This window comes from Clytia hemisphaerica, unplaced genomic scaffold (assembly GCF_902728285.1).
Source record: "Clytia hemisphaerica strain Z4C2 unplaced genomic scaffold, Clytia hemisphaerica genome assembly, whole genome shotgun sequence".
Taxonomy (NCBI): Eukaryota; Metazoa; Cnidaria; class Hydrozoa; order Leptothecata; family Clytiidae; genus Clytia; species Clytia hemisphaerica.
This window is the reverse complement of record NW_027103839.1, coordinates 1,378,282-1,404,913: the sequence shown is the minus strand read 5'-3', so window position 1 is coordinate 1,404,913 and position 26,632 is coordinate 1,378,282. Positions and strand designations below refer to the sequence as shown.

The following is a 26,632-nucleotide window of genomic DNA, read 5'->3' as shown; positions in this document are numbered from 1 at the left end:
ATTTACTTTCAAAATCGTACTTTTGATGTATGTTATTCTTTTTCGGTAGCCGGTAACTTTTTAACTCCCTAACTCGCGACTAGAATAGTTTCCAAACTCCCCGCGAAGATGCATAACGCAATAAATTCATCATTGATTGTTGATGGGGGGGGGGGGGGTTGTAGGGAAAAAATAAATAGAAAGTTCTGGTCGCAAAAGTCAGTTTTAACTTTTATTGACAATTGAATCATGCTTGAAGTGAGCATTGTTATCAATAATGTTTTTGTGTGAAAGACATAGAAATATTAAGGAAAAAAATGCAATGAAAATCTGCAAAAACGGCGCTTTCTTCCGGCATTTTCAACCGGAAAAATTCTTTCTCAAAAATCGAACTCGGCCATGGTTTGAGCAATGCGAATACGCATCTTTCTGCAAAAAAAAACAGAAAAAACTAAGGATGAAATCTCGAGAAAATGCCAAAAAAACAGTTTTTCCGGCATACTTCTGGCATTTTCGTATATCGGGCTCCGTCACATTTTAGGTATTGTCATTTTGCATCAGTGTGAAAAATTTCATAAAATAATATTTCAAGAAATACTGTCTTTCCGGCGATTTTTAAATAGTTCCGGCTTCAAAAATCCATTTTATTGAAAATTGAAACATGCTTGATGGTGGGCATTGCTATTAATAATGTTTTTGAATGAAAAAACAACCAATTATAAGGAAAGAGTCCAATGAAAATCCAGAAAAACGGCGATTTCCGGCCGGAAAATTTTTTTTCTCAAAAATCGGACTTAGCCATATTTTGGCCATTGTTAATACGCAAAAAATAAGAAAAAACTAATAGGGTAATAATAAAATCTCGAGAAAATGCCAAAAAACCTGAAAAAACAGTTTTTCCGGCAAAATTTTTTTTTGAAAATCGGACTCACTTTTTAGGAATCATCATTTTACCAAAAAACAGAAAAAATTAATGAGCTGATCCCGAGAAAAGCTAGTCTGAATCGCAGACCTCTACAAAACCACAGGTAGTATAGGTCTGCTTAATGATCTACCAACCGCTTTCCGGTTCGCAAAGGAAATCTTGGCGAGTAATTTGCGCGCAAAAACGATCGTTTCGAACGTTTTCAATGGAATGTTTACATTTGAAATTCGAATCCCAGACCAGAAAAACAAAACAGAAAAAAGATAAAAAACAATCTGATGCGCGCATTATGTACAGTCTGTAGATTTATTTTTGACTTTTGCTTTTATAAGATATCTGGTCTGTAAATTTATCAAAACTTTTCCATCAGCTCTTCGGTCGAAGCTCAAAAAATACAATATGGACCAAAAGTGAAAGAAAACAACCAGAAACACTCCATCTCTTCAAAGAATGAAGCTAAGTACCTGAAAAGATACAAAGGCCACACAGTATTAAAAAGTGAAATGCCAAAGCTGAAGAAAAGTTCTTTATTTGTTTTAACATTTAAAGGCCCTTGTTGAAGGAACAACAACACTCCCTTTTGTAGAATCATAAAGAAGTTATGTCAGAAATATTCAATATGACCCCCCAAAATGTACTGTATATACATAACTAGAATACCTTGAAATAATCTGCAACATATCTGTAGAACTGACAAAACAATTATCTGGAGCCAAAGTGATCCGGTGATCAACGAATCCAGTGTGGTAAAAAATTATGGACCCATGCAAGTCCAAATTAAAGCATCAAAATGTAGTTTTATGAAGCAAAACTTTGTTGGTGCACACAGAAGATACATCAGGGCACTTAAATTCAATAAATCTAATTTCTCATCTTTTACAAAATCTCCACATTAAACAAGAAAGGAGGAAGAAAAACAAGCAAACTTCCTTCCGCCTACTTTTTTTTCAAAATCCAAATATATTTTCCAATCTATGATTTGGTGCCTCACAGAAAATTTAAACATTACGTAATGTTATATTTGTAGACACTCGCCAGCTAAAAATGTCTTTAGCCGTATATCGGCTAAAGGCGGCAAATCTCTGGACAAAGGAAATATAGCTTATTAAGCATCCTCTATAAGGAGCACGAATCCGTTAGTGGATGCCAGCAGCCTAGAGAAAAGCTGGTAACAACAGACAAAACGAACGGACGGACGAACATGGGTTAATTTAAAGAACCTCCACCGGGGTACCCGGAGGTAGGTCTAAAAAAGGCCTTAAAATGGATTTCGTAGGGCACTCCCTATCAGGGCAAATTTTTGATATTGTGCTCCTAATAAGGTGTATAGAATTGACAATATTTCGGTTTAATAAATATTGAAAATTATCGATATTTTCCAGTCAGCAGTTTTTCAGCATATTTACTCACCTTAAAAATGAATTATCTCGAGATCGTTGACAAACCATATTTGGCTTGATTTTTTATTTTGACATGTGACATTTGTTTTGATTTGGGTATCCGCTGTATACAGTTTGTTTACAAATTTCACAAGTAGTGTTATGTCCCTTTAAGGGTAGACTAGTAAACTAATCGGTTAATACTTATAACTTTATAATAAAACTGTCAATCAAATAATGTAAACACTAATTAAATATTCAGCGCGCGTGAGAGAAAAGGAAAATAACCGACTAGAAGCTACTTCCAACGCCTTTTTTTCTTCACCTAAAATCGTAAGGAGAGACATACTGACCCGTGCGGGATTGCATTTATTTTTCTTTCTGTTTATTGTGTTTTTAGAAATGCTCATTTATTTATATGTTCCCATGTTCAATGTTACTATGAAACATCATTTAGTCAAAAAAGTTGGATGGATTCTCAAAAACCTAAAAAAAGTTGTAAAATTAAACAACGTTTTTTGAGGGAAGTAGCTTCTAGTCGTTGAAATTCAGAAAAGAGACGCAACTTATAACCTGTTCGATTCTTTTTATTTGGAGCTTGATTTTTTGTATATGGGTCTGTTTTCAACGACTAGTTTACTAGTCTACTTTAAGGGGTGCCCTACGAATTGACACAATTCACTATGTATGTACCTCGGCCGATGGTCTACTATATTTCTAAAAAATTTAAGACAAACGTAAGGGATTAAATTCGGAAAGGAAAAAAAAATTGAGATTGGAAGTTCATGAAGTAAATCAGACACGGTATATAATTTTCAGCTACTAATTTATTTTTCATAACAATTATCTTCTAGATCGCTGAAATGAAAAGAATTAGGACATGTAATTATTGCTGGCCACTACAAAAGTGACGAAGAGAGGGGGAGGGTTGACGCCTATTTTGTAGAGAATCTGAAAAATATGCCAAAAAAGTAATATCCTTCACCTACCTTTAAAAGGAAGAAATTTTGGCGGGAATTTAATTTGGCGGATGGCCGAAAAAGATTTTTAGAGGGAATCTAATTTGGCAGACGGACGAAAAAACTAAATTTGGCGTTTGCTGAAATATTTATCCTTAAAATGGCGTAAAAACACCTTAAAAGAGATCATATTTTCAAAAAGTTTAATTTGGCGGGAATTTAATTTGGATATGGATGGCGGAAAAAAGAAATTTTGGCGGATTCTGGCCAAATTTCTTCCTTTAAGGTACACTACACTACCGGAAAGTCGGGTCGAGGCTCAAAATGCTTAGAAAAATCTCACCTTCAGCCTTAATCCATGTTTATTTATATGATCAAGGCTTGAGGACACGAGAAGTTTTTTTTTGCGTTGGTGCAATGCAACATACTCCATCCCACCAACACAAGAAAAAAGTGAGGGAAATACCCAAAAGACACGCTGATTAAGTTCTTTAAAAATTTGGCGGGTGGCAAAATTTTTACGATTTTGTGACTCATACTGTCAAATCATGTTAGTTGTTGAAATACACGTTTTTTTTTTAAGAAACTAGTTTTACCAAGCAGCCTCGATGTTTCTTAAGAAATCGGCCTTTTGAGCCTTAAATGTTTCTTACATGTTTCTAAACTTTTTGACATAATCAGCCTCATGGAAGGTTGAATTAAAAAGTTCTTTAAAAAAAAACGAATCAAAAAATGTTTTTTTCTCATTCTCAGCCTCAGCATGTTTCTTAGTTTTTAGGCATTCTGAGCCTTATGTTTCTTAAAAGTGTGTTTCTTAAAAAAAAAAAACGTGTACACACTATTTGCGCTTATTTGACATATTTTGAGTATTGTCTAGAAATATTTCGCAGATTTTCGAAGATGACACCCAAATCCGCGAAAGTTTATCACATATATCTGTAAAGCCCAAAGGGCTAGATAGGCAACTTTAAGCTTTCTCCAGCAAAAAAAAGTGAAGCAAAAATTTGACTTTTTAAATTTCGTGCCGATGGATAGGATCTAGCATTTTAATACACCTTTCCCGAATTGTTTGGTATTTTTCGAAGGTTTTCAAACCATATTGAAAACTATATATTTGTATTCCTCCTATTAGTCCAGGGAAAGTGTGCATCAATTGTGCGTTTTTGACTAGAAAGCATGAAATTTGGTACAGTGGTACTTTAGGGGGTAAGAAACATTTTAAGCCTCTGACCCACTTCTGGAACACCTGTTTGTGTATTTTACAGACCAGAATGCCTCCCAGGGAAGAAAAAAAAATTTTATCTTCAAAGCATGTCATATGATATATCGTTGGAAAGGTTTTCTCACACTGATTCTAAAAAACATCACAACATATATCTGCAAATGGACTGGGTCCGAGTTATGGGGTACGGAAGTAATTTACAGACCAGTCTGCATGCCCGAAAAAATTTTTTGTTTTTGTTCCAAAACATGTCATATCATATACCGTTGGAAAGGATTTTTCACACTGATTCTAAAAATCATCATGATATGTATCTCAAAATGGACTGGGTCCGTGAAATAAGCCATAGGAGTAATTTACAGACCAGAACGGCTCCCGGGCATACAAAAAATATTTTTATCTCCAAACCATGGCATATCATATACCGTTGGAAAGGTATTTTTACACTGATTCTAAAAAACATCACAACATGTATCTGAAAATGGACTAGGTCCGAGTTATGGGCCAAGAGCCATTCTGGTCTGTAAAATACTCCCATGGCCTATAACTCGGACCCAGTCCATTTTGATGCGTGTTGTGATGTTTTTTGGAATCAGTGTAAAAATACCTTTCCAACGGTATGTGATATGCCATGGTTTGGAGATAAAAATATTTTTTTGTATGCCCGGGAGCCGTTCTGGTCTGTAAATTACTCCTATGGCTTATTTCACGGACCCAGTCCATTTTGAGATACATATCATGATGATTTTTAGAATCAGTGTGAAAAAACCTTTCCAACGGTATATGATATGAAATGTTTTGGAACAAAAATAAAAAAAATTTTCGGGCATGCAGACTGGTCTGTAAATTACTTCTGTACCCCATAACTCGGACCCAGTCCATTTGCAGATATATGTTGTGATGTTTTTTAGAATCAGTGTGAGAAAACCTTTCCAATGATATATCATATGACATGCTGTGAAGATAAAAAAAATTTTCTTGCCTGGGAGGCATTCTGGTCTGTAAAATACACAAACAGGTGTTCCAGAAGTGGGTCAGAGGCTTAAAATGTTTCTTACCCCCTAAGGTACCACTGTACCAAATTTCATGCTTTCTAGTCAAAAATGCACAATTGTATTCATTTTTAGCACACTTTCCCTGGACTATATAAAGACAAGTGCATGCTGAAAATTTGAGCTCAAAAGCTTTTTTCTATCAATTTTTATGACTGTTTTTGTTCACGGTGAAATCCCTTATAAAATTTAAAACATAAGTCCGGCCTCGTTTCCATTGATTCTATTGTTTATAGAGAAATTTCAAATCAAAATAACTCAAGAACCGGAAGTGCTTTTTTCATATTTCTTAGTTTTGCGACATACAATTTTATGAAACTAAATAGAAATATCCAAACAGTAAAACAAAAAAGTCAAAAAGCCTAAATAACAATTCGGGAAAGGGTATTGTTTTCGGAGCGCGAGATAAAAAAAAGTAGGCAGCAAACGCTATTTCCCATCTTTCAAACCGGTGAAATTGAATATTTTAGTCACGTGACTTTGGTAGGAAATCCTTCCAAACCTAAGCTTCACTTTTCGATAAAAGCCGCAAATCTAGCCCTTCGGGCTTTACAGATCTGTGATTAAAGTATGCTTATAAACGTTATGCTTATAGAAAAGAGAGCTTATTCAAATTATTAATAGAAGAGCCAATCCACACCGAAGCAAAAGGAGGGTTAGTTTTACGCATCTTCACACATTTAGGCAAACCGCTGGGAACAGGTTAATTGAATTCGTAGCTTTTCGGAAACATTGAGGAAAAAAATTAAATCCCTCTCATTTCCTATTAATCCAAAGACACGAGGATTGTACTTACCTATCCTGAAGACAGAATTACCAATGCAGAATTCTCTGTTACATGAGGTAGTGGTAAAGCCTCCAAGTTGAGACGTAGCCCCTAAAAAGAGGCTTCTTATGAGTTCTTTAAAGTTATACTTTCAAAGTGCCTTAACAACTGTTATTCAAAACATTGATCGTCAAGTAATAAATTTTTGCATAAAAACCTGAGAATTTATTTAACCCCGTTTTTTGATACATAAATGCTCTCTATAGCCTTCTTCACATTTGCTTTAGAACTTAAAGGGACATAAAAGGACTGAGGAAATTTGTAAACAAACCGTATGCAGTGGGATACAAAATCAAAACATTAGGTACCAAATAAACGGGGGGTGGGTGGAAAATTTTAATAAACCCTAATTGCCGGGGGGGGGGGGGGGGTGGAAATAGTACTTCTGAAAACCCAAAAATAAGGTAAAAATATAGGCTAAAATCAGACATTTTGGAGCAAAATAAGGGAACTTCTTTTTGCGAACTAAAACTATTCCTAAAAATTAATAAACGGGGGATTCTAATAAGGTCCAGGGAGTTCGTGCGTTACACGCTTTCTTTATAAGAAAATCTATAAAAAAATTAAGGTGAAAATTAACCAAATCGTAAGAATACCCTCTAGGGTGAATTTCACAGAATTTGATAAGAGTTATTTTGTATTTGGTTAACAGAAAATATTCCTTCCTTTGTTAGAGATAAATTGAAGCTTTGAGGAAGAAATGTAATTTTAAACTAAAATGTTCACTCCAAAGTCCAAACTCTCAAACTGATCATTTCTCATGTTTGTTAAAAAGTCGTCTAAAAAAGTAAGAATACGTTAAGAATATTTCACCCTCAATTTCTTAAGAATATACGTTTTTTTAAGAAACTAGTTTTACTAAGCAGCCTCAGCCTCAATGTTTTTAAAAAGTCTTTGACATAATCAGCCTATTTTCACGCAATGAAAAGAATTTTCGTTTTAATTGGAAGGTTCTAAAAAAAAAAACGAATTAAAATTTTTTTTCATTCTCAGCCTCAGCATGTTTCTTAGATGTTTCTCAGTTTTTAGGCATTCTGAGCCTGTTTCTTAAAAAAACAAACGTGTACTTGACCCTCATCCAAAGTACACTATTATTATAAAAAAAAGCGTGTATCAGATGTAATAAATTTTTTAAACCCTCAGTTTCGATACAAAATGCCTCAAGCGCTTCTGCAATTCAAAAGTCGTTATAAAGTTTAATCAGCGGATGGCCGGTGGACGTTTTCGAATATTTAACGGGGAAAACGTAATTATGTGAAACATATCAGAAATCAGCACAGTTAAATCGCCTCGAGTCGTTAAAAATTATAAAGATTAGAATGTAAATCGCTTGTAATTTCTCATAGAATTTATGGACCCAACCTCTTTCAACGTTCGACAATATCAGACCTCCTTCCCCTCAACTTACTTGGAGGCTTTACCACATACTTCTTTTGAGGAGAAAGGGCAATGACAGGGGGACAAAACATTGGAGAAAAATAAGCTCTCAGCAGTTTCAAAATACAAAATCAAACAAGAATTAGTTTTCAAAAACGCATTAGGCTAGACCAATTTAATTTGTTGTTCTACAGGCAGATCGTTAGCAAAATATGGGTCAGTCGGTCGGTAAAATAAGAATAAATTTTTCATTTATCAGGGTTGGTAAAGTACCGAAAATATTTTCCAAAAAATATATGGATTAAAAATTCAATTTTTTATCTTCGATGAAGATCATAATAAAATCTTTGTGTATGGAATACCTGATTTTCTAAATTTTTCAATTTCTTGAATTAATTTTCAGCTTTATTCAAATTTGATTCTTACAAATAACTAGTGTGTAAAATACATTGTAGTGGAGATTCAATATTTTTTTTTTGATTTTAGCAAAAATAGGGTTTGTCGGGCCCATAAAACAACAAATTAAATTGTTCTCGCCTTATTTGCAAGAATAATCTCTAAATCGAATTAATGCTTTAATGTCCTTGATAAGGCTATAAGCTATATGCTTCAAACAATGATTCAAAGCGCAGTCTAGAAATAGAATAAAGGAAACTGCTGAGAACCATACATGACATTTTTCATGTTACACTCTCAAAGGAATTGGACAAATCGAAACAAAGGATTTGTACTCTCACGTGCCTCCTAAGGTTATTTGAATAATTAAAGAAATCACTCTAAAGGAAAAACCCATGACATGTTTTAAAGCCTGAAATAGCACATATTTGGGAGAATAAATAGAGCAACTTAAAAATCCATCAAATGTTTTTCCCATAATGTATATAAATCTGCCATGACAAACAAAATTGAACAATATGTCCGAAAAACTGAATAAAATTAGTCAAAATTCTCACAATTTTTAATTTATTTGGACAGGAGCTTGTTTTGTATTTTTCAGACATTTATTTGAAGTGAAGGCACCTGAGAGTACTTTTAACTAAGTTCAAGATAAGTCTAAAGTTACACACCTGTAAAAAAATAGCAAAAACGACAGAGCATTATATATTTTCCCCTTGCCATTTCATCTACTTCAACATAGGAAATTAAATTAATCAAAGTTTAAAAAATCAGAATAATATAAAAATTAATCGAGACTTAGAATAATCAGAGAAATAGCCAGGTGTGTAACTTTAGTTAAAAGTCGAGGAGTAAATTTTGATTTCCCCAAAAAATAGGGAGGGGCTATGGGAATGACTTCACCACTTGGTCTGGTCAATACCAACCTGAATTAAACACAACACAAAAATGGTTAAGATAAAATGGCTATTCCAGCTTTAAAATTTTTATATTAAAGTGTTAAAAAAGTTCACAAAAGGATCGTCTTGTTTGTTACTCATCAAGTTATCTACAGCTCACATTAAAATCCTTTGCTTTCAAATAAAAATTCATCATCTCCAAAGTTCTTTATTATCAATTGACGACTTCCAAAATCCTTTTTGAAAAAGTTCTCCAAAGTTCTCCAAAGTTTTGAAAACTGGTTTCAAATCGAAGTTCCAAAGAAGAGAATTTGTAATTCGAATTTGCTAAAAAACAAGAAAGGCAAAAAGTGAAAATGGTGAATGATCAAATGGGCCAAAGGGGATGTTGTTCTGCTAAAAACTTTCTTACCTTGGTAGTTTAGTATGGTGTAAATCTTCCTCTGCCACCACGCCCTCCTCGGTTGCCACCTGCTCCGCCACCATAACCACCCCACCCATAGGCTTCACCATATCCTCCATAACCACCACCGTAGCCTCCATAGTTGCCACCGTAACCCCAGTATGGATCGTAACCACCTCCACCGTATGGTCCCATTCCTCCTTGCATTTGGTTATTGCCACCTCGACCTCTTCTTCCTCTGTGTCCTCCTCCTTAAATAAATTTTTAAATGATAATCAAGCCTTAAAATCTCCAAATTCTGTTGGCATTACAATTGATAATAGTGAAATCATTTACCTTAAGGGTACTAATTTTCGCGGTAACTTATTTTCGCGAGACAATTTTTTTCGCGAAATAATTTAATTTTCGCGGGACTTATTTTCGCGAAGATGGGAATTCTAAATTTTCGCGAGGATAAAATTTCGTGAATCAGCCCCTTTTGACCCGAATTTCTTTCATTTTCCTAGGGGTTCAGGCAAAAATCATGATTTTAAATTTTTCGTGAGGATTATATTTTGCGAATTTCGCGAATCCACAGGTTTTTAAAATTTTCGCGGGGATTATATTTCGCGAATTTCGGAAAAACTCGCGAAATATAATCCCCGCCAGGGGGGGTCATGCAGTTATTATATAAACACTATGACAATTACTACCGTGGTGGTATATAAACCAAAATTTGGGAAAACAGTTACTCCACCAGTGGACTAACTGCAACATGGGTGGTGCCTAAGCCCAAAATTGTCGATTTTGGTAGGATATGGTGTACTAAGTGAGCACATTTTTCAATTTTTCACTTAAAATTTAAGGTTTTTGAAAATTCCGGAAGCAAAAAAATTCAAATCATTTTTTTCAAAAGTAAAAAAAAAATCAAATTTTTTTCTTCAATCAAGGCATGAAAGATATTTTAACAAACTTGGAAAATGATTGAGATATTTAACTCTTGAACGGCCGTTAATAAGACGTACCCAGCAAAATGGTATCAAAAATGAGGAATTCAGTGAAAAAATTGCCAAATTTGGCATTTTTGGGGGTGGTATACACCAATTTTGAGGGTAAAATCAGTTAGTACACTATGGAATAACTGCAAGGGTGGTGGTGTCTGTAGAAAATGTCCAAAATTGCAGTTACTCCACATAGTGTCAAGGAGTAACTGCAAGACCCCCCCCTGTCCCCGCGAAAATTAATACCCTTAAGGTACTTCAATGTACACACATGGCTTTCAAAGTTCAAGCATCCTGTGTAATTCTGTTTAATAATTGTGAATTACCTTCGTTAGTTGGAACTGATTTCTTTAATTCAATTTTACGTCCTCCAAATTCAAATGTTGCATGTTGAATAGCCATTTTATCAGCTAAATCTTCTGATGTTACCATGACAAAACCATATCCTTTGTTCTCTTCCATTTTGTTTCCTTTCTCATCTTTCTTCTTGATCAGTTGAATCGATTCAATGGTACCATACTTTTTGGGATGTCTGTGCTTGAAATAATTGAGAAGATCATCTTCAGAACAGTTCATTTTTGGAAGATTGGCAATGAAGAGTTTTTTGGTTCTTTCATGGGCTCCAGCATTATTGTTATTCTTTGGGACAGCTCTATTCACATCCAATTGTCTACCTTTGAAGTTCAATTCCTCCCTTTTCAATAAGACCTCATCAACAAGATCTGATGTTTCAAAGGTCAGAAATCCAAAATGACTCTTCTTATCAGTGTCTTTTTTAATAATAACAGTGTCTGTAACAGATCCACCACACTTTTCTTCAAAGTATTGTTTTAGTTCATCTTCAGTACTTTCTGTTGAAATTCCACCAACAAAAACTTTTTTCATTTCCTCTTCATCAAGAATAGGGTCTCTAATAAATTCTGTGATTTCTTCTTCCTCAGTTTCTGGCTTTTCCTCTTCTGTTGATTCAACCTTTTCAGTGGTTGGTTCTTCAGTTTGTGGGACTTGTTCTTCTGTATCAGCCATTCTATAAAATTAGAATTTTCTCATTTAGCCCATGATAGACAGTCAACCCTCTGAAAATATTTGTTAGTCGAGGATTATTGCGAATTATGATACCTACAGAACCTACTTAGGAGAGTATCTTAAATTGGATACAAAAAAGTATACAAAATAGCAATCAACATCCTAATTAAGATACTAAAAACTGAAAATGCTGTATTTTTCAACTACCAGAGACATTTGCGCAATCTTATCACTTCCAAAATGTAAATAACAAGCAAGTGAGATTCTATGCTGAATTTAAGAACTTTTGACTGGCGGAATGTAAAACTGTAGCCCAAAACCACTCAAAACGTGCTAATTAGCACACCACACCATAAAAAAACGCTTGTTCCCCGCGCAAAAAATATGGACTGTATCAGGCTGTTCTGTGAAAGAATGACAAATTTTAGCTCGTGTTCCCAAAATTTTCTCTCTGCACGGCAAATTAATGAGGAACTTGCCGAGAAATTACTTGAAATTTAGGTCACTGGTGCAAATCTCAATGAATAAAAAGTTTCTTTAGTTTTCCGAACGCAGATCGAAGCAATACCTGAAAAAATTTAGGTCAAAGTGTCTGCTCTCCTATTCAACATACCTGATACTCCTAATTAGGAGAGGTATCCTAATCCTTAACTGTTTGTGCAGAAACCAAGATCAATGACGGCTATTCCACAGCAGCAATGGTATATATTCCTTTCCTTAGAAAATCTCTGCTTGTTGAAATGACAGAGCATTCATTAAAAGTGCTTTAGTTCTGCCAGACTAAAACTGATATTCAGCTTGAATTACTATTGATAAAAGGTGGTTTGTTGAGTTTTAAAGCTAACATCATATAAATGGTGGGATTTTTAAAATTTTAGGGCCCAAGGAGTAAATAATTTATGAATATAATAGTTCAATTTTGTTGTTTTAACATCTAGAAATCAAGATAGCTTAGGTGTTTCCGCCAAATTTTATTCCAGCTAAACCCGGCCTAAAAAATTGAAACCAACGTTCCCATTAATTTTTACATACCTACAATTTCTATGTAACAATTAAAATTCATACACATGCAACAAATATTCAGTTTGAGAGATTTTTCAAGTGGTTTTCATAAAAATTTGGTTGAGGAGGGTGTTGAAAAAGGCATGAAACTGCATAAATAAAAATGTAACTACTTTTTGGCCAAGAAAACTTGTGCAAAAGAATAAACTATTTTAAGTCATGTGATTAAAATTTTGCTCGCACTTAAATTTGATGGTAACTTAATTTAACTGATATCTTGTCCAAATCCATCAAGTTTCTTTCCACCAAAAATTCTTAGATTTGCATTTCTCCTTCTGTCTCAGATCTAAATATCAGCTTCTTAAACTCAAATATGTCTCTTAATAAAACAAGTAAAGCAAGCGTAAATTTAAGCTGGGGATAATTTCCGATATAGTCAGGCAGCCGAGGAAACAAAAAAAATATGGACGGGGTGCAAACAATCCAAAACCAAATTAAATCGAAAATACACACCTCAAATATCTAGAAATCATCAACAAGACCTATCCTAATTATTTACCTGACGTCCCCGGTAATATTCCAGGTCCCAAAATGATGTCATATAGGCCTAAGCTAACTAAAAAATTTTCGTTCACAAACATGATCATATTATATACCAAAAGAAGCGTCTTCAAACGTAGATTAGGAAAAAGATCAGTAACCATAGGTGAAAATTTCTCTATAAAAAGTTACAAAGGTTTCTTTAACAACCGCAACGTTACTTTTACCTGGTCCGAGAGGCAAAAAATCTGAAAATTCAAACTCTTAAAAATGAAAACCCATACCACCATTCGAAAGCTCTCAAAAATTGATATAGAAGACTTTTGAGAGGATATATTGATTCTGAAAAAAAGGTAATTGTGACGTCAAAATTACAAAGCGTTATAACTTTTTATCCTTGGTTGTGACATCAAAAACAAGATTGTTCCCGGACGCCCCTGGTAAATAATTTGTGTCCGGTTGATGATTTTGTGGTCACAATGGCCATATTTATTCAAAACAACAGAAGTACAGAAGTTTGTTCACAAACTTTGTAAGTAAAGCACTTTTTTGTGTGACCCCAGCTGCCTGACTAATGGGACATTCCAGAAGATTTTTGTTACCCCCATTCGGACGACGTGCATTTTTTTTTTTTTTTTGCCTTTTTTAATTCAATTGCCTTGGAAATTCATACATTTTCTTCTCTTGCCTTGGAAATTTCCAATTTTGGTAAAAACTTTTGCCCTCGAAAATCTGTGTCGTCCACCCCCCCCCCTGTTACAGACAAATTCTGAAATGACCCAATAGGGATTCTCTCATTAAGAAAGTCAACTTTTATTTGATTGATTAATTACAAAACATGTGTAATATTTAACTTTTGTATCATTAAAGGGATAATCAAATGGTTTGAGATATTTGGCATATGTAATCTTTCTATTGTCTTGAGGAAAACCTTAGAAATTTTTACCTTAACCCCTGTTAGGCAAAAATGTGTTTGTTCACCTCCCAAAGAATTTTTTTAACCAAAAGTGGAGCTTATATTTTCCCAGGTCAGTTCTGAGAAATTTAAATTGCAGGAAAGGTGTATTAGGCAAAAACTCCTGACTGATCGTGAAGAAATTTATCCTCAAGATCACTCAAAGCAAAGAATCCATTGGTGCTCAAAGCAGAATCATTAACCAGAGGCAGTCACCCCAGAAATTGCAACATCCAAGATGCACACTACTACAAAGTAATATCCTGCTTAACAAGAACTCGAACAAAGCCCATATATATAGTATAGGAAGATTCAGCTATTAATTTGTAAAATAAGTTTTAAAACAAAATACTAAGTCAAACGTAAATCTAAGTTGAGATAAGTTAGTCCGAACCAAACAGAGATAAGATGTGTGGTACCTGCTATGTATTCGAAGTCGTTGGTATATAAAGCTTGAAGGTGGGTTTTCAAATGTCACTGATGGAAAGAGTGAACGAAGGAAAAGGACACAAAGAAAAAACGCGCTGCATCGAAAAGTCTGACTTTGTCTCGCTTTCCCTCGCTTAAAGCTTTAATGATATATGAAGACGATATTGTTAATCGAGTCAAAACGTGATTCGATTCTGGTACCCATTCCTTTTGACGCGATGCTTGGACAAAAGACGGGGGTTATAAATAAACCTTCACTGAACTTAGACTAGAAAAAAACTACATATCGACAAACTTTAATAAAGAAGTATATTATGAAAATACTATTAAACTCATTTTGGATTTAAAAAACGGTTTTACTTTATTCTTTAGCAGATAAACTCAACTAGTCTTCAGAATAGATCACCCTTAAATATGTTTTGCGATATTAATAGATTTCCAGGAATTTTGAAACATTACGTTATCTTGTTCGTGGTGTTTTTCTCAAAGAAGATTGATTTAAAATGGCCGATTTTTGAGAACCTATTTTCTTCTGGTACAGGTAGACAGGTAGACATAACTTTTTGTTGACTTTTTCCCTCTGCAGTCTTGTTACATCTTTCTTTAAACATGACTCCGGACTTCTGAATTTTTCTCTCTCGTGGATTTGAACAGTGCAGTGGTAAAAGACAGACTGACGACACATCAAATCAACAATCAACAACAACTTTCACTTTTAGTTTTAGTTTAGTTTAGTTTAGTTTTACTGGGGAGTTTTTACAGGGAATTCCCTCAAATGTGGTGGTTTTCATTTCTGTTGAATCTTTTTTTCTATTTTTTTCTATTTGGTTGAGTTGCAGGAGGCTTTGAGGCCTATTTTCGCAACTATAGACGCTTTCAATGAGCGCCCCGTCACCACCTTGGACTGACTACCCAATTCCCCTCACATGGCATGGGTTGACCCGGGCGAAGGTTCATTCACTTGCCAAGTGAACCGCTGCGAGTGGGAATCGAACCTCAGTCGCCTGTGCAGTAACCAAGGTCAATGACCACTATACCACATCTGTACTGTTGTGGTCTGAGAAGGGCGACAGGAGAACAACAAAAATGCGCCTGTCTGCCTGTTTGGAACGATCTTTGCAGAGTAGTTTCTTGAAACTAAAAATTGAATACAAAAGAAAACTAACAAAATGGATGAAATGCTAGACAATGAACATAGATTACTGAATGCTAGAAATTTGGACTATAAACATAGAAAATTAGGGAGTTAAGGAAAAATTGATTAAGACAAAAACAGACAAAACTAACTTATAAAAAAGGCTAAGCCAGTATAGACTTTAACTTTTCATACAGAAATTACAGGAAACGCTTATTTGAACTTTTTATCCTATGCTGCACACAAGCACTTAAGCTAAAGTCTTGCAAAAGCAAGACAAAAATCAGTTTTTTGAACTTTGCAAAAAAACGCCACATAGAAGATCTTTCCAAATTCAGTATGTGAATAGAGCAGTTAAAAATACAGCTTTTATATTTATTTATTTTCACAAAAGTTTGGCATAGTACTCTTCGCTTGAGAAGATGATTGACAGATTAAAGTTTTTCACCCGGTGCAAGAGCTCGGGGGCGTTCTGCGAGCGTTCTCAGCTCAATCATCGGACTGTGTTAAAAATGGTAGACTCAGCTTTGACAGATCATTTCGAGTAGTAGTAGTAGTATTTTATTTTTCATGATTGTAGTAGTAAATATGATACAAAGTTTTATGTTAAATTATATAATAAAACTAAACAATGCTAGAATGGAGACCTCATATTAGCAAGCTATTCGAGATGGGCCACCTTTTTGTAATTCCAAGGAATACTAGTATAATTAGGAAGAATTTCTTAAACTACTGAACACGTAAAAGTCTTAAAACAGACAAATAAAAATGAAGAGGAGAACAAAAAGTAGAAAACTAAACTTAAAATTATCAAAAAATAGAAAAGATACACAAATGAAATACACAAAAAGAAAAAAGAAAAAGAAAAAATATGTATGTAATATATCAATAATGAGATCATTATGAATAAATTAAATAAGTATTTAGGTATATCAAAATAGAAACATTAATTTGAAAGGTGAATTTTGAAAGTAATTCAAAGAAATAAAAAAAAAGAAAAAAATAAAAAAATAAAAATTAATAAAAGTTTTATAGCTTTACTGTCACTGTTCAATCAAAGCAATTAGTAATCAGATACAAGATAATTGTGTAAGTTTATCCTAAGTTCACAACCAGTTAAGTCAGTCAAGGGATAAGCAGGAAAATTCAGTTGTAAATCATTCCACTGGACAATGGTACTATAGGTGATAGATTCTGTACCATACATAAAAGTTCTGAAAGAGGGCCTGAAAAGAAGACGCACTGATTTCCCTCTGTTCTTTGTTTATGTTGATAAAAGTTTAGAGAGAAGAGATTCTTGAGTCTAATTGGAGAAAAGCCACATAAGATCCTGTGAGCAAGAGTTTATATTTAGTAGATTAATGTGATCAGAAATTTTAAGAAGATTAAGTTCATAAAATTTTTACTAGAGTGAGCATTGAAATCAGAAAAAAGTCATGATTCGTAAGCATCGTTTTTGAAGTTTAAAGACTCTTTCCACATATAGTTATGTTTTTTGACCCCAGATTTGGCAAGCATAATTAAGATGCGAAAAAAAATAGAGCATAATAAATCTGAAGTAGTGTAGATAGAGGAACAAAATGTCTGAGTTTAGAAATTATTCCATTGGCACTACTTAATTTAGAGCACAGATTGTTTGTGTTTATTCTCCAATTTAAAAAGTGATCAAGAGTTACTCCAAGGTATTTGACTGATTCGCTTAAGTTTAGGGGAATATTATTAATCGAAAGCTGAAGATTATGTTTGATTTGTTTGTGTACATTCCTGAAAAGTAAAATTTTAGTTTTAGCTACATTCAAAGAGATTTTGTTTGCACAAAGCCATATATAAAGATTTTGGAGATCTGCATTGATACTTTCTTCAATGTTAATAAGAGATTTATCTGAGTAGATTAGACTCGTCTCATCTGCAAAAAGGGAGGTTAGGGAATGTTCAATTGCATTACATAGATCATTAATGTAAATTAAAAATAAAAGAGGGCCTAGAACAGAACCTTGAGGAACACCTGTTGAGATTTTACGTGCGTTTGAATTTGCACCTGAATATGAAACATATTGAATTCTATTAGAAAAGATATGATTGAAACCAATTATTGGGAATATACCTCTGATACCATAGAGTTCTAATTTCTTGAGTAGGATTTTGTGGTCAACTGTGTCAAAAGCTTTTTTCAGATCAATGAAAACACCACAGGAGAACTTGCTATCATCTAGTGACCTACGAATCTCTTCAGTAAGAGAGAGATTAGAGCAAGATTTGTAGAATGATTTTTTCTAAAGCCAAATTGTCTTTCTGAGAGAATACCATGGAAATCTAGGAAAGACATTAATCTTGAGAAAACAAGTTTTTCAAATATTTTATCAATGTTCGATAATAGTGAAATTGGACGGTAGTTATCAACATCCTGATTAGATCCCTTATTTTTGAAAACTGGGATTACTTTAATAGTTTTTTAAGGGAGTTTGGAAAAATTCCAGTTTGAAAAGTGAGATTTAGGATTTTTTTTTCTAAAATAGTTGCAAGGGAGTCTGGAACTGTGTCAAAAATTTTACCAGGAATACTAAAATCACCTGAGCTTTTTACTGTGATTTAGGGATTTGAAAATGTTTAATAATTCATCCTTGTTAACTGGGGTAAGAAAAAATGAGTTGCCTGATGTTGGTCTTTTTATGTATTCTTTAAAATCTCCCAATGTTTGGTATCTCAGCTTGAATTTTAGTTGCTATGGTATGAAAAATTTATTAAACTCATTAGAAACTTCACTAGGCTCAGAAATGATTTCGTTTTTTTTTTAGAAGAGTTTTTTTAAGACAATATTAGACTGTTCCTTCTTCTTTTTGTATATGATTTCATTTATAGCTTCCCAGGTTTTTTTAGGGTTTGTAGAATTTAGGTAGAAATAATTTTTGAAATAATTCTTTTGCTGGCTTTCAGTAAATTGGATGATTAAGTTTCTATAAAATTTGTATTTTTGACGTAGGTTAGCTTCATTGATTGGATCTTTAGCATTGATGGATTTTTTTTAAAGTTTATCTCTGACTGTCATTGAGGTAGATATACCATTTGTGACCCATGGCTTTAAATTTTTTCTTTTTTGCTTTTGGAAATTTTTTTTAATGGGTACATTCTCATTAATCAATTCTGTAAGTTTGCTGTAAAAGTTATCAAATGAAATATTTGGGTCATTTTGATCAATTTTTAAAATTTCTTCCCAGTTGAAATCATTGAAAGTATTACTGAAATTTTTGTTGGTTAAAATTTTTCCAATCTTTGTAATAGCCTTTTGTTTTATCAGATAAGTTATCAAATTGAGAATTATTAAAAACAAAATTGTAAAAGGTGATCAGCTATTCCAGTAATGAAATTGCCACTACTAGTGCAGTAAGGTGTTGGAGAAATGAAAATATTGTCTATCAATGTTCTAGATTTATCAGTGATTCTTGTAGGAAGGGTTATGTGTGGTTTTTTGATTAAATAACTACTGAGGATATCAAGGAATTCGAAAATTTCAGGTTTTGATTCAAACTCAAGAAGATCTAGATTGAAATCCCCTAATAAAACTAAAGTTTTGTTTTTCTTTGCTTACTTTATCAAGGAGAATACCAAATTTGGGTAAAAAATCTTTAATTTTGAGTGTTGGGTGTTTATAGATTGAACCTACAATCAGATCAGATGTTCCAACAAAGACTTCTGCAAAAGTTGATTCAAGAAATTTAGGGACATAAAGGAGGTTTTCAAGATCATTTCTTCGAAAAGGCTTCAGATTTTCATCAATGTAGAGTGAAGAACCACCAGCTTCAGCCTCAGTGGGTGTATGAAAAGATTTATAATCCTCAATAGGGAAATCAATATGCTCTGAACGAATTCTAATTTCAGTGATGCCAATAATTTTAAATCTGTGATTTATTTTTTTGCTAAGAAAAGTGTGGAAGTTGTCGAAATGCTTGTTCATGGAACAGATGTTAAGATGAAGAAAAGACAAGTTCTTGTTGTCAAAGTTTTCAGAGTTAAAGGAAGATTCATCAAAATATTCACAACTGTTATCAACATGATTCAAAGCGTTCAAATTACAGCGAATACAGGTCCAGGGGTCTGAATCATCAGAATCAGCCAGCCTATCAAACTCAAACTGACTTAAATGATTGCACTTAGGGTGGACCCAAAAATTACATGAGTTACAAAAAATAGCATCATTGATTATTTGTTTACCACAGATTGAACAAGGACAGTTGTCGTTTACGTCCGGCATAGTAAAAAGGACTTGTAGAAAATTGTTAAAAACACAACAGGAATAGAGAAAAGGAATTCAGAAAATCTGATTAAGATTAAATAAAGAAAAATACTTATGTAAACTTGGCATCAAAGTCAAAAACCAGGGAAACTTTCCTTCAGTTCATTCAGATGAGATATTTTAGTACCTTTACTTTCATTTGGATTGTCATTGATAAAAATATGCCCATTGAAGACCCAGAATCTGTCAATGAGCTGTGCAGTATGTAATTGTTTGCATTTACCCCAGAGGAATTTGTTATATAGGGACAAAGATTGTTTGTTGATGAAAGTTTTTGAATTATCAAGTCCCATATTGTGGAATTTCCTTCTAATGTTTTTGTTATTACCATCTTTAAGCATTTTTTTGTTTCGGTGAAGGTCATCGCAGAACTTTCTGTTGGTAAAGCGTACAATAGTCTTTTTCGGGGTATTCCCTTTAGTCTTATCTGCTAAACGGTGACAAGCCTCAATATCTTGCTTTTTGACATGAACATTCAAGGCTGAACAAACCTCTACAACTTTCTTTTCCAGATCTTTCTGTTCAACTGTGTCGGGGATACCATGTATTTCAATGTTGTTGCGGCAAACATATTGTTGAATATCAATCAGGTCTTTCTCTAGTCGAAAGATTTGTTTATCTTTGGTTTTAAGTTCATTCTTAAGTTTGTTGATTTCATTGGTCATTTCTTCTTTTTGATCATTTAATAATAGATTAATGAAGTCCATTTGGTTCTTTGTGAAAGGAGAAGATTTACCATTGGTGATAGGTGGACTGAGCATACCTTCCTCTTGATTGTTATTATCTGTTTGATCAGTGTTTGTTGAATCAAAAAACCAAATATTTCCTTCAATGTGAGTGGAGGCATCCTTTTCATGACTTTGAATGTTTGATGGAGCTGATGAAGTTAGTGAACTTGATCTTTGCTTTTTTCTTTGAGTAATAGTATATTCCTCCATGATGATTGTGTTAGTATAATATCAAAGCAACTTTAATATTAAAAACAAGTCAGAAAATCACACGCCCTTTTTGAAGTTTTGAAAAGAGCACGACCGAACTCGACGAGAGCAAGAAGTGTTCGATGGAAGTTGTTGAAATGTTTACAAGACTCTTGACAGAAAATCCTTTGTTTTATTGTCAATGATGACAGTGCCGTTATTAATTTTGTTAGATCTGATATATTGATGCTTGTAAATACACTCTATAGTTTTGATTCCCATTAAAAAATCATATTCTGGTTTTCATGTTATTAGATTATTAGATGCTGTTTTAGAGCTTTAGAGTTAGCCTGTAAGCAGTGCAGTGAAAGGACACAAGCAAAAAGCAGAGAAACAAACAAAGGATAGAAGCTTACCAGCATGCACAACCAGAGTTGTTGTTGTTAGGAGAAACAAGTTTCTTGAGGCAGGAAAAAGGCATTCAAAATGTGTCAACACACACAGAACCTTTCTCATACCTCTCATTCAAAAACTGATTTCGTTGAGCAAGAAATTTTCACTGCACATCGCTTTTACCAAAATAAATAATTACCCTAGAGACATAGAGATGATACTAAACTGAAATGACATCATAATTGCTAAACATAAAATCAAAACAAATTGCAAGTGTAATAAAATTAATAATTGCTTTTTAATGAAAAGATACAATCATTTCACAAATGTTGACACCACTCTTCTAATTTTAACATCTTTGTTTTCAGAGATAGGATGGGCTATTAAATCGTAACTTGGTCTAATGTTGACATCCCTCCTCTAATTTCGACACCCTTTTTTAAAGCTGAAAACAATAAAAAGGTTGAAACTGTCTATCTTTGCATATATTGGTAAGAGAGGAACAATCGTTTTTCAATACTTAAATCCATCTTCCATATTATTCCGACTAGTACGAAACGCAGGTTCAGGTTACAGGTTTCAGGGCCAGGGTTCAGGTTTCAGGGCCAGGGTTCAGGGTTCAGAGTTCAGGTTAAAATTGTCTACAATACAGACTTGCCTTTTTCAAATTACTGACCTCTTTACTTCTCTTTTCTCTTTACTCTCTTTGTGTGGGGGAAATCAAACAAAGAAGCGAGGGCTGAATGGAATGCACAAGAATGCATTCACACCTGACCTTTCACATCTTTATTTGATAAAAGTGTTACAGTTAGTGTTTCGATTGAGTAATAAAAGCTACGTTGTTACGAACGACGATGAAATTTTTCTTTTAAGAACACAAATTCAACAAAAAATTAAGTTAGTTTTGCCAGGTTATACAGAAACAAGAAAAAAAATTCGTCGGCTTCTATTCCAGCCAATTTCATCATACCGAATAAGTCTTATAAAAAACTATTTCTTTTCAAAAAATGGGTGGGTGATTTGATTACTTTCTTGCTTTGAAAGAAAAAATAATTTAATGATACGGATGATTTCCACTGGGCCTGATCTTACTCTTACAAAAAACGATAAGCGTTTTACCATATTTCTTTTTACAGGAGGAATAATAGAATTTATTATTTTTCGTTATTATTCTGCCCATTAATACATTTTTCAATATAATAGTAATTGTTCTTGGTCAATGCTTTGATTTATAATTCTGCTTGTAATAGAATATTTTAATTTCAATAATCTTAATTATTGTTTATTCAACCAGTTTGTTTGTAACAAAAAGATAATTTCTACTACGTCAACTAAATTATGAAATATTTTCAAAGCAACGCTGAAAGTAGTAGTAGTAGTACCTGCTGTCTCATATTTTAAAAAGTATTGTTCACCACCAAACTATTAAAAGTTTAAAAAGAAAACACACTTGTATTATATAGAACACGAACTCTAGCAAATGAAATGGTCTGCAGAATAAATAAATATACCTCGGAACATTCTGGTCTGCAATGTAGACAATTTTAACATGAACCCTGAAACCTGAACCCTGGCTCTGAAACCTGAACCCTGGCCCTGAACCCTGACCCTGAAACCTGAACCCTGAAACCTGTGACCTGGACCTGCGTTTCGTACGAGCCGTAATTATTCCTATCTCTAAAGAAAGTCTGTCGAAATTAGAGGAAGGATGTTGATATTAGACCAACTTACGGTAGTTGTTCGGGAGAACGTGACAACCTATAGACCTTTTCACCTTTCCATCCGCCATATTGAATAATATGCAAAAATTATGGTGGCAGAATTGCCGTGATGAGATTGCATTGAAAATATGCAAAACCTATGCAAAAAGAAAGTATTGATATAAAACTTACATGCATAATTGGCATTACAGTATATTAAAGTGTAATCTGTAGAAGAAAGATTAAATTTGCTTCTCTTGAAAACTAAAAATAATTATATTCGCTCATCTCTTGGAACTGCACTTCAAAAAACTATAACATTAGACATGAACTTATTCGCCGCTGACGTTAAATTATTCTCCTGGGATAATAGAACCGCCGAATAATCAAATCAAAACATTGATTTGAACCACCTGATTTTACAGCAGCTTTTACTAACATGTTAGGCTTGACCTTGTATATCAAAACGGGGTTTTAATATTTTCTTGCAGGGGAAAGAATGTGATATCATAATTACTGCTTTCAGCTTGCGTGTTTTGAAAGTTTGATGTGTGTACTCCTTCGTCGTGGAATTTTTTAATGGCATGAAAACAGAATATACTATGTCTTTAAGAACAAATTTCTAAAAGGCTTTAAATATTTCCTTTTGGATTAAGAAATTCCATCTTTCATTGTTCTAATGATTATAATATTTCTTTATAAGATACTTTGTTGTCTTTTTGGACCTACCCCGGTGGGGTAGTGGGGTAGAGGTCCTATAAATTAACCTGTGTTCGTTCGTCCGTTCGTTCGTTCTTCTGTTACCAACTTTTCTCAGGATTGAATCATAGGAATCCTTTGATTTTTGGTACAAAGGTGCAAAATGGTGATGGGCAAAATGTGACGGAGCCCGATTTTCAAAAAAAAAAATTGGGGGGCCAATTTGGGCCAAAAAACGGCTAAAAAATGGGTTTTTTGGACTTTGTGAAAAATTGGATCAATAATTTTTTCTGATTTATTGTATGAAAGTAGGGTACCATCATAGGTAAAAGATGGCTCAAGCAGATTTTTGGAAAAAATAAATGAGAAAAAATTTGTTGGCTCAAAAAATGCATGTTTATCTATAACAATCACTATTAATAAGCATACATCAATGTTCTTAGTCAAATTACTCAATAGTTTTTATGAGATAGATGTTTTTTTTGCTCATGAGGGCTTACTTTTGAAGAATATATGTGTTTAGACATGAAATTTTGGTTGCTTGGCGTGTTTTTATAGAAAAACTGGCCAAATTCGATATTTTTTTATAAGCACATTATCAATTAATTAAGTATTAGCTTTTCTCGAGATCGGCTCTTTTATTCTTTATGATTTTTTGCACAAAGATGCATAAATATAAACCCTCAAAAGTTTTAGGGTAAATTTCAGCTAAAAAAACGGCAAAAAAAAGGGTTTTTTGGACTTTGTGAATTATTGGATCATTGTTTTTTTCAGATTTTTTGCATGAAAGTAGATAAAAGATGGCTCAAGCTGATTTTTGTAAAAAAATAATTTTTCAGCTCAAAAAACGCATCTTTATCTATAAGCATACATCAATGTTCTTAGCCAAATTACTGAATTTTTTGATGAGATAGATGTTTTTTTTTGCTCACGAAGTCTTGAATATAAAAAAATATTTCAAGAGCATGAAATTTTGGTTTCTAAATGTTTTTTTTATCAGAAACAAACGACTAATTTTAATAGATCGTCACTATTTGTGTTTTGAATGATTTTTTAATGATCACGCTCACGTAGATATCAATTATATATGTGTTAAATGCATAACCAGGTAGGTCCATAAAAGTATCACTTGTTAATCTGTGTGTAAACTTGCATATGTTTTGCATATTTTCTAACTAAATCAAACCATGGCTTTTTTGTCCCTGTATTTTTGCATACAATTCAAGATGGCAGATGGTCTATTGACTCGGTTTGGCATATTAATTACTCCACCAGTTCAGGTCGCGTGGGAGAATGCTAACGTGTTAATTTGAACAAAACTTTAATTTCCCGCTTGTTTTATTTGCATCCACTGAAGTGTGGAGTAATTAGCTATCCAATAAACCCTTGCATTCGCCTAAAATACTATTTCCAGGGGTTAACTGGACAGTCCAAATTTCCAGGGGGGCTTGTAGTCTGGAGATCTATACTCTCTAACCAAAACTTACACAACCAAAGTAAATATCCCATCAAAAGCTACTTAGTGAGAGTATTTATATATTTAAGACCCAGTTTGAATTTGTTTACATTTGGTTTGAATTTGGTGCCAAAGAAAGGCGTTTATAAGGTAGCCAACCAGATGCGCGCATTTCTAATCACAGCAATAATCTCAAGTAATTTCAACTTTTGTTCAACAGCCAATAGAATTCTGCGTCAGGATCCTGTATCTTCATTCATATTGGCCTACTATTGTCTGTCCTCTGTTTTTCCGGTAAGTCTTGGACACAGGTTTTTTTATGTAGAATACTTACTTGGAAGCCTCTCAGCTTTACCCCTTTGTTTCTAATGTGGACATCCCTCTTCAGAGATAGGAATGGGCTATTTCCATAGTTGTTTGGGAGAACGTGAAGGTCTATTGCATAATTAATAACTCCCCACTTCAGTGGATGCAAGTAAAACAAGTGGGAAATCAGAAAATACCTATAAATAAGTTTTGTTCAAATTGGCCAGCTAACGCTCTCCCAAATAAGCACGGGCGGATAACAATGATAACTCTGCAAATCTTCCCGTGCACCGTCCTTTAAAGTATTAGCTTGAGTAGGTATTAGGGTTTTATTTCCATAATACAGAGCAGATAATTTCCGGCTCGGAATGGCTGGAGAAAATTCAGCGGAATTAAGTCAATAAGGTTGTCGCATTCTCCCAAATGACTATTAAGGGTAGAATCCTCCTGGAAAATGAAATCTTCTTAGAAGGGGGCCTCTTTTGGGCTCAAAGTGCCAAAAATAAGAACAGCCGATCCCTCATAAAAAATTTACTGGTTCTTATAAAAAAATGCAACCCCTGGAAACCTCAAATAACCCCCTTGGAAATTCTATGAATGTTTCAAATTTCCTTGGAAAATGAATGAAAAAGTTAGTCAATACCCCTGTCTGGTTTAAAATTGGAATATCCCAATATTATCGTAACTTTGTGTAATGCCGACATACCTTGTCTAATTCAATCATATAGCAACTATCTGGTCTGCAAAGCATTGATTTTTTTTATCTTATTCAAAAGTTTTATTTATAAGCATTATAAAACATTACTTCTTAGGTAATTGCTCTAAAGGATAAACCATGATTAACAAAGCACCTAAGAGCATCCCTTGGGAAAGACTCGGAAATTGTTCTACAATGAAGCTTCCAAATAGTTTGTTTTATTTCTTTTGTTGCTGGCAAATGCATTGGCCAGTCTTTTTACCAAACTTTAGCCACAACTGAATGTTTTGCTTTTATATAACATTCTTAATTGAGACTAGGAGATTGAGTTTTTAGTAAGAACAGTCATTTGCAACAACACGGATATGAGCTACCTCAATCAAGTCCCCAAGACAATTAAATTAAAATTGAAAGCTTGAAACAAAATAAAACGTGCAGCAATGGGTCAGTGTTTAAGTTCCGGCAAAATTTCTGGGAAATAGTCTATCTGGCGGCGCCCGGATCTAGCTGGGTGTATTTTCCCGGTAGATCTTTTCTTGGGAAGTTGTTCTTCTTCAAATTAGTTTTCAAAATCGGCTTTTATCAATTTTTTAATGCAATTTCACGGACTACGCGTGTCCCAAAATTCTAGTTTAGTGCAAAAGACTGAGGGTCTTAGGCATGATCCTTAATACATCAAAAGAAGTGTA

General features: G+C 33.8%; 2 protein-coding genes and 1 long non-coding RNA gene across 4 annotated transcripts; all 3 read right to left on the bottom strand.

Annotated features, from left to right (window-relative positions):
- Nucleotides 1-3,092: 3,092 nt before the first annotated feature.
- LOC136807460 (uncharacterized) lies at nucleotides 3,093-3,800 on the bottom strand. Its single transcript, XR_010846681.1, has 2 exons — nucleotides 3,533-3,800; nucleotides 3,093-3,272 (listed from the first exon to the last, which is right to left on the bottom strand). It is a non-coding gene; the product is annotated as an uncharacterized lncRNA (long non-coding RNA).
- Nucleotides 3,801-8,565: 4,765 nt separating this feature from the next.
- On the bottom strand, nucleotides 8,566-14,466 carry LOC136807417 (heterogeneous nuclear ribonucleoprotein A0-like). Of its 2 annotated transcripts, none has more exons than XM_067064000.1 (4): nucleotides 14,340-14,451; nucleotides 10,724-11,424; nucleotides 9,427-9,668; nucleotides 8,566-9,041 (listed from the first exon to the last, which is right to left on the bottom strand). In XM_067064000.1, exons 2-3 carry the CDS (start codon nucleotides 11,421-11,423, stop codon nucleotides 9,436-9,438), a joined length of 933 nt encoding a protein of 310 aa, XP_066920101.1. In that variant the 5' UTR covers nucleotide 11,424; nucleotides 14,340-14,451; the 3' UTR covers nucleotides 8,566-9,041; nucleotides 9,427-9,435. The 2 variants fall into 2 exon arrangements, with proteins under 2 accessions (XP_066920101.1, XP_066920102.1); XM_067064001.1 differs by lacking the exon at nucleotides 8,566-9,041 and adding an exon at nucleotides 9,068-9,341 and having other exon boundaries at nucleotides 14,340-14,466.
- A 5,383-nt stretch (nucleotides 14,467-19,849) lies between these two features.
- On the bottom strand, nucleotides 19,850-20,713 carry LOC136807444 (uncharacterized). Its single transcript, XM_067064032.1, has one exon. The coding sequence runs from the start codon at nucleotides 20,711-20,713 to the stop codon at nucleotides 19,850-19,852; it is 864 nt and encodes a 287-aa protein (XP_066920133.1).
- Nucleotides 20,714-26,632: the final 5,919 nt, after the last annotated feature.